Raw genomic sequence first — 8,547 nt, forward strand, 5'->3', positions numbered from 1 at the left:
CCCATCTAGTGCACAAAATATTATTTCGGGAAAACGGTGAAAAACCGGTTTTGGAGGGTGGAAAACCGGAAAAACCGAAAACCGGTTTTCAGAAAAGGGTCCGGTATTGAATTCCCTAGTCAAAACGGAGCAAAATTAGATGTGGGGTGCTGTGAGACAATAACGGGAAAGTGCTAAAAGACGTTGTTGGCGTGTGATAAAGGCAATTCTGTGTGTTTTCACCACTTTGGTACATTTGGTTTGTAAGGGTTTATTTTACACGAATCTCATTGTAATTATCTATGTACATAAGTCTCATTTTATAATCAAAACCAGAAAAAAATCATTGTTTTTACTAGATAAAGTTATTTTGTCTGGTAAATTTTTTTTTAATTCTCGGAAACGCTCATAGTTTCAAATTCGGCCCGAATTTCATCCCTGGGTTGTTTAACGACTTCCTGCTTTGTTTAGTGGGAGCGCGGCGGTGTTGACTTATGAATTGTATAATCCACCGGAAATATCTTCCTCGGAAAGGTTGGGATGAATATTCTTGTTCCTCATGTGGCGCTTGTAGGTGTCCGACCTGTGAAATGTGACGCTAGGTTGGCATATTTTGCACACATATTTTGACGGAGCTCCTACGCCGAACTTGGAATTTATTGGTCTGTTCCTCATTCTCATTGCTGGGGAAAGAAATTTAAATTGAAGTTTTTATGGATTACGCACTGTGAAAAATAATGTTACCCTTTTGAAAACTAATGCACTCTGGATTCCATATTAAGGAAACTATGCTAACCTGATCTGATCAAGAGTAAACTTTACTCTGGATTTGGTATAGTTCTCTTAATGCATTTACTTTTCAAAACGGCTGCATTGATCATTTTCATGACTTAAGTAACTGTAGATTTGTAAAAAAAATATTCGTAAATTTACGTCATTTACAAAGGGTCGGCATGCATGAAAGACCCTTGGTAAAAATTTCTCGGATCGGATTACGAATTTAGTATACTCCACTTCATATAAAATTCGGAGTGAATTTACTTTTCAAAAGGGTAACACTATTTTTAAAAGTGTATGTATTTATGTATTTGTATTTATAATCTCACCGGAAATTTCAGCAGCGGAAATGTCTGGATGAATCCTCATGTGGCGCAAGAGACCTTTATTGAGCGTGAACATGACGCCACATTCTTTGCACACAAATTTTTTCAAGGCTAATAAAGATTTATTTAAATTTTAATGTTGTTTTGTAATTATCCATTCCTGAGTTGCATCATTTTGTTGATAAAACCAGAGCTGGGATAATCCTGATTAAGGATTATGGATTTTAATCCCGGATTATGGATTATCAATCCATAATCCCTAATCCGGCAATGAGAGTTTTTTGTAGATTAATCCCAATCCATAATCCCGATTTTTCTGGAATTAGAATTAATCCGGGAATAATCCCATTATATGTCATTAATCCGTAATCGTGATTACGGATTACTAATCCTGATTAATCCCAATCATGATTACTAATCATGATTATTAATCCAGATTAATCCCAATCATGATTAATTCTCAATCTGGATTACTCGGTTCAATCCCCACAGTTCCATTTTATCCCACTGTGCAGCTTGAAGTCTTAAGTTCTGACAACTTTGTCCTATCAGCTACCATTTTAAGAGTCAACATGCTCTCGCTGCCTTGTGCTACATATATACTATCCTCGCACTCAGCCCTTGCACCTCATTTGCATATTTTAACGCATTCGCGAGAGCCATAGAGTTTATTCAACATGGAAAGCTCGTATCGCCGAAAATGGGCTATTGAGATTTATGCAAATGAGGTGCAAAGCCTAAGTACGGGGATAGTAAATTGAAAGTTTCAATTTGAAACTAGCGTTTTAAAAATTTTATGTGAAACCACATAGTTGAAATTTGTTGCGCTAGATATACCTTTAGGTAGTGTAAAATGATTTTACTAAAATCATTAATCACCAAATTAATCCGGATGATTAATCCATAATCCATAATCCTGAAATTTTCAGAATTTATGGATTAATCCGGATTAATCCTGACATGAATTAATCTGACGAAAATAATTTAATCACAATCCACATTATTTTGTGGTTAATCCATAATCCTTAATCCACCCTCAAAAACCAATAATCACCCAGCTCTGGATAAAACTTACCCGCAATATCAGCCTCGGAAAGGTGGGGATGAATTTTATTGCTCCTCAGGCGGCTCATGAAGACGTCATACCGGGTAAAAGTGACGTTGGGTTGACATATTGTGCACACAAGGTTTGGTGGAATTTTGACACCGGAATTTGCAACGTGGTGAGAGTTGTTGTCGTCGTCATTTTGCGGCATGTTGAGAGGATCAGACATGACCTCGTCGTCGTCGTCGTAGTAGTAGGTTGGTTCGACTTTTACGATGATTTCTTCTCCTTCTTCTTCCAGGCATTCGGATAAGTGTTGGTCATCGTCATTCTTGGATATCTTGTCGGCAGGAGAATCGTTGTCAGCCGCGACTAGGTGAGGAAGTTCTGCGTTAAGCGCATACAAATTAACTTACAATTTAATTTATCATGATTAGTCAAATAGATTATTTTTTAATATTTAATTACCACTGATTTTGGATTCATTTCGCACTTTATTGAATAGTCCGTTCCTACTGGAAATGACGGCACGTAGAGAACTGGCAATATTTTCGATTTGCGTTTCGGCCAAGGAGAGGATCGTGGAGGAGCAAATTTGGCAACAAAGTATTGGAGGAGGATTCTCAGTTTGTAAAATGAGAGCAATTTGCTCCTGGCTTAGGACGAATTTGGTCAGAATTTCCATTTCTTGGAGGGCGAGAGGGCTCAGATTTGTCGATTCGGAACAGATTGAACAGGACGACATTTCCTCTGGGGATGAGTTATTCGGCTCAATTTTGATGGGAAAGTTGTAATCAGGCGGAGGGGGGGGGGGTAAAATTTGACCTCTCGGGAAGGACCGTTGAGGAAGAAAGGTTATCTTGCAAGATGTGTCCCGTCCCAGAGTTGCTAAAGACGCCGTCTTTCGACAATTTCTTTGTAAAAATAAGCCAAACTGTTTTTACAATTTTATATTTTTCTTCAGTGTGAAATGGAACTGTGCCTTGAAATTCGTTTAAATTACTCTTATTTACGCAAGTATTGTGTTGAATGATGAAAATATCGTACAAATTATCTATTCGAATTGGAATTGACTCAATTTAAATTGAGGAAGCCAAGGGAGTAAAATTAAATTTTAAAACCGGCCTATAAGTAGATTTGTTTTGATTTGTCAGCTGCTGATTTCCTCGTGTTTTGTGTCGAGGGCCGCCTGCATGAATACGGGGAATCTGGCAAAGTGTCGAGTCTTCCTATCTTCTCACACATTGCATTGGGGAATTTGATCAGGTGAGAAAATCATGGGAATCTTCTTATGTTATGTAATTTAATGATAGGTAATTTTTTGAAATACAAAATTCCACCTTGGAGAAGAGCCTTGTCAAAAATTAGTCACCTTGTTTGAAATAAAGAATTAATTACTTACTTATTATGGCATCGTATGCGGGTTTTGTATTGAAATTTGACTGTCTCAACTTAACCATCTTCCTTGTATTCGTTAGTTTTTTTTCATATGGAGAATATGTTTAATGTCCACTTATTACTTTATTATTTTATTTTTATTTTCTTATGAAAGGAAATAATCAAAGGGTTAACCTCTAACTATAGAATGAAACCTTTATTTAAAAAACGCACAGGTTTCAAAATTGTCATTTGAATACACATGTACAAACATGGAAGAACGTAAAGTAGAGACAAAAATTTAAATTCAAAATCCCGCATGCAACGGGACCTTAAGTGAAATTGTCAAATACATATGTACATGATTCATTATTTCCTAACCTATATCATTCTTCCTAGACTGCGTTCTTTCCGCAGGGTCCCATGTATGTGCTTCACATTGTATTTAATTACATAAGGAACTTGCTTTCGATAAACAGCATCTCGATAATCGACTGCAATTTGCCATTCACTTATATTTGTGTAAACCTTGAGAGGAACGTGGTGATCTCCATTATGTGTTTACATACATACATCTTTGTTCGTCTCAGATGGGGCCGTTCATAAATTATGTAACGTGTCAAGGGAACTAAGGCTGCAATAATATGTATCATGCCTATGTGACACATGTTAAGGGGGGTTGAACACTGGATGTCTAGAAAATAGCGGTTTTTGCTACATAATTTATGAGCGTCCCCCACATATGCAGTTGTCAATCGTATGTATGTACATATCATCCTTGTGCTTGATCTCGTTTCATGACTTCTTTTCTACCTGTCTCACCTTTTGCATGCATTTTTGACTAAGAATTGGATATATTATAGTGATTTACATATTATGTAAAGCTTGGTGTTTAAAATGACTTCAGTGATTTTAGCCGTTTCTTGGAGTAAAGATGTATCTCATTTTAGTTGGTTTGTTTATTTCTCAGATTTCCGGAATTTCTGAAGGGCTATCCTTCGAGGAATTCATAACTGTTAATGCATCGCAGAAAGTGAGCTTGGATGCGGTAGGTTTTTATTCATAAACAATATTTAGATTTTTTTTCTAATTTGTGTTTTATTTTAATCATTAATTTAACTACAATTGTTGTCAAGCTTTCGTCCCGACTGAAAAATAAACTAGTGCATGACTACATGAAAAAGGATGTTTATCTGCTACGATTTTTGCGAGGTGAGGGAATAAACTTTGTATAAATTTTCGCATGCATTTTAATGAGTACAAGTGAATAAATATAATTTGGTTTCTAAAGATTCGGATTTTGATGTGGATGCAGCCGAAGCCAGACTTATGAATGTAAATAAAGGGCCGTTCATAAATTATTTAATTTTATAAAAATCTCGATTTTCTACACCCCCTTCCCCTTTAACATGTGTCACAGAAACATGATACCATTGGAGCCTTAGACCCCTCTCGCATTACACAATTTTTGAATGTCGCCAAAAACGTATACTAGTAAATATTTATGATTTGAGGAAGATGAGAGGAAAACTCATCGTGTTTTTGAAAACCCAATTGAACCAAGAATGAGAAAAAAGTTGCGAGCTGGCCGGATTCGATCCGGAAATTTATGATTTGTCCAATTGGCAAGTCAACACTAATGCACTATTTTTTATACGTACATACACTGTTAGAAAACTGGTATAGTCAGATAGGTAATGATTACTCGGTATTAAAGTTGCTACCGCTTGGTATTAAAACTATATTAAAAGGTACTAATTTGATCCCGATATGGTAAAACTTTTTGAACGAGGTATTTCTAAGAGTGTATTTATTAGTGTATGTATGTATGTATGTAAATCATGAATCTCAATTTGAAAATATTGCCTTTCTTTTAAAGTTCATTGACTGGAGGACAAGAAATAATATCGATAACGTGTTGAAAGAAGAGTTTCCAGAGTATGATGCGGAATACAGAGTAATTTGGGAGGGGTGTGACAAAGGCGGGAATCCCGGTAAGGAGATTCGTATTACAGATATCCGGCGGAATTTATACATTTATTTAAACACGTGGTAATTATATACCGTGCTTTTGGCCAGTTATATCATTGCCGGTTGGGGACTGGGATTTGAGAAGGGTCGTCATCGCGGGAAAGTCGAAACGGTTTGTTCGCTACGTTAAAAAAATACTGGAGGAAGGGACCGGATTTTTGCGATGGGGGCAAGAAGAGGGATTTAACATGACTCAGGCTACAATTCTCTTTGATCTCAAAGGGGTCAATTTGGTGACGCACGTTTGTGGAGGATGTAATTAGATTAATTATTGCACTCTTAAAAATAGTGCTGTACGATTACATAAAAAGTGCATGCACTCTGCTTGAATTAAGTAAGCATTTTTGGTGTCACACGTGGTAATGACGTTTCTTGATAACCTTAGGTATCCCGATGTACTTGGAACTTTTAAGTTTCTCACAAACGTACTACAGCGGATTTGCTCACAAAATTCACGTTTTATATGGTAAACAATTGATGACACCTATGTTATACAAATTAATATGTAATTAAGCATATATTTAACAGCGCCAGATTTCTCCCTGTCAATTTGGGACTTGTACAAAAACCTGTTGAGTTCCAGTATTTCGAAATTACTGGAAATCCATGGTACACAGAAGCACATTTTTGCAAAAGAGCTGTCTCGCGACATTGACCCGTCCCAGCTTACCCAGCGTTACGGCGGGAAAAAGTTAGAGGGCGTGGATCTCAGTACGATGCGTGCCATCGGTCCTCCAGCATTTCTAGCAAATCCGTTCAGTTTGAGGTTGAGGGAGAAAAATATTACGGACTTTTGTGGCATCGATTGGCCCAAAATTGAAAAGATTATTGCAGAAGTTGAACATAACGCGTGAAAAAATTATATGTATGTATATGTAAATCTCCTACCTAATATCTCTCGTCTATCTAGGTACATTAAATTAAATATTTATGCTAATGTGTGTACACTAGCCTACGGTTGCGACTCATAAATACATACCCGCAGAAATCTAAATATGTACAAGGGTAGTAAATAAATTTAATAAAACACTTTCCTTAATTCAAATTTCAGCTTTAAATGGGATTGTTTACTTATTTATATGTATCCTGCTCAGAATTTAACCGGAAATGTGAGTAAACAGTTTTTACTCCATTGTGTCCTGTTTGGTCGAGTGTTTTTGCAGAAGGAATCACGGACATTCAGATCTACCCGGAATCAATTTACTTGTGTATATATGTATGTATATGGATGCATAAATGTATTTATATGTGTTGACAAGTAATACTCATGTTCCGTTGGAATTACGTAGCAGAACTTTGCAAAGTTCTGCTCACCAAAGCTTCGGTGTGATCTACATTCAAATTATTGCGAGGATTTCAAGCAAATCCTAAGTACACAAATATAATAATTTTGAAATGTCAATAACTCTACAGAAGTTTACGTATACAAGATCAATTCTTTGCAAACACACTTGTTCGAATATCAATGTCAAATAATCCTTTATTTGCCACAGGAATATATAATTACATGAAAAGGGTTTCCGTTTACTGACAATGGAGGTCTCTTAACGCATGGTCTTCGATTTTGGCCAAATTTTAAATTTTAAATTTTGGCCAAAGCCCAGTCACAAATTTAATTTATATGAAACTCGCAAAAGACACGATCTCCCAATGTTCACGTTTGCCGGAGATATTTGCAATTTGCATCCAAAGAGGAGAAAGTTCGCCCAAAAGTTGAAAAATTTAGTAGAGTATTTTCATTTTTTGCAAATTTCGCTAATTTGCCAAAATCTGAGGGTGTATGCTGGGAGACCTCCATTCTGAGTGAGTTTGATGAGATTGCAACCTTATTCTGTATTACATAGACTACTCATGAAAATACGTATTTACTGTCAAATTCTTATAGCAAGTCATCTGATTTGCAAATTTTGACGGATTCGCGAGAGACATAAAGTTTATTCAACATGGAAAGCACGTATCTCCGAAAATGGGGGTATAGTGAGATTTATGCAAATGAGGTGACACGCCTGAGGAGGGGAGCTTGCGAGGTTGATAATAACAGATCTTGGTGCCCATTGGATATGTGGTAGGGACCCATGAGTGTACTAAAACCCTGAAGTAGTTTGACTCCATGGCCACATTTGCGCCCGCCACACCCACTCAAAAATGTCCAAAAAACGCTTTCACCCCAGTTTTCACTCACTCAAATCCACGCCAAAAATCCAATTTTACTCGGATTTTGAAATTTCTTTCACCATTATACTCCCAGATAGTTGCTTTCTTCAATCCAATATCAAACTCAATTTTATTGATGATTATTTCGCAAACATAATTTGTTTTGCTGATGACTACAACAATGCTCATTCAGAATTTTAAATTTTAAAAATACTAAAAATTTCGAAAAAATTGAGTTTGATATTGGATTGAAGAAAGCAACTATCTGGGAGTATAATGGTGAAAGAAATTTCAAAATCCGAGTAAAATTGGATTTTTGGCGTGGATTTGAGTGAGTGAAAACTGGGGTGAAAGCGTTTTTTGGACATTTTTGAGTGGGTGTGGCGGGCGCAAATGTGGCCATGGAGTCAAACTACTTCAGGGTTTTAGTACACTCATGGGTCCCTACCACATATCCAAAGGGCACCAAGATCTGTTATTATCAACCTCGCAAGCTCCCCTCCTGAGTAAGAGGATAGTACACATATTTACATTTTTACATATACCTACATATATGTACATATTCAACGGAAGTGGCTCATTCTGGTAATGAATACGTAGTTATAATCTATCACTAACAATTAAGCTGTGTATTTATCAACACGCAATAACTACGCCATCAATTAAACAAACTTTCTCCAGAAATTTCTATCAAAAATAATTATTGAAATGTACCGAACCGATTTTCTGCCCCGTTTGCAATTTCGTCTTAAAATTAACAAATTCTTGAAATGCGTGTACTTCGATTTTGATCCGAAATCTGGGCGATTCGTCAAGTGTAAGTCACCCCGTGACACCTTCCTATTTAGCCTGCAATGC

At 36.6% G+C, this 8,547-nt stretch overlaps 2 protein-coding genes across 3 annotated transcripts; one reads left to right on the top strand and one right to left on the bottom strand.

Annotated features, from left to right (window-relative positions):
• Positions 1-230: 230 nt before the first annotated feature.
• LOC110861613 lies at positions 231-3,349 on the bottom strand. The gene is made up of 4 exons (XM_022110746.2): positions 2,596-3,349; positions 2,158-2,514; positions 1,086-1,193; positions 231-662 (listed from the first exon to the last, which is right to left on the bottom strand). The coding sequence occupies exons 1-4, from the start codon at positions 2,870-2,872 to the stop codon at positions 472-474; spliced, it is 933 nt and encodes a 310-aa protein (XP_021966438.1). The 5' UTR covers positions 2,873-3,349; the 3' UTR covers positions 231-471.
• On the top strand, positions 3,299-6,585 carry LOC110861640 (SEC14-like protein 2). Of its 2 annotated transcripts, XM_035844814.1 has the most exons (8): positions 3,299-3,393; positions 4,475-4,552; positions 4,641-4,716; positions 4,796-4,839; positions 5,384-5,498; positions 5,584-5,790; positions 5,921-6,001; positions 6,064-6,585. In XM_035844814.1, exons 3-8 carry the CDS (start codon positions 4,680-4,682, stop codon positions 6,387-6,389), a joined length of 810 nt encoding a protein of 269 aa, XP_035700707.1. In that variant the 5' UTR covers positions 3,299-3,393; positions 4,475-4,552; positions 4,641-4,679; the 3' UTR covers positions 6,390-6,585. The 2 variants fall into 2 exon arrangements, with proteins under 2 accessions (XP_035700707.1, XP_021966464.1); XM_022110772.2 differs by lacking the exon at positions 3,299-3,393 and having other exon boundaries at positions 4,402-4,552.
• The last annotated feature ends 1,962 nt before the right edge of the window (positions 6,586-8,547 follow it).

Source organism: Folsomia candida, unplaced genomic scaffold (genome assembly GCF_002217175.1).
Source record: "Folsomia candida strain VU population unplaced genomic scaffold, ASM221717v1 Fcan01_Sc043, whole genome shotgun sequence".
In the NCBI taxonomy this organism is placed as follows: domain Eukaryota; kingdom Metazoa; phylum Arthropoda; class Collembola; order Entomobryomorpha; family Isotomidae; genus Folsomia; species Folsomia candida.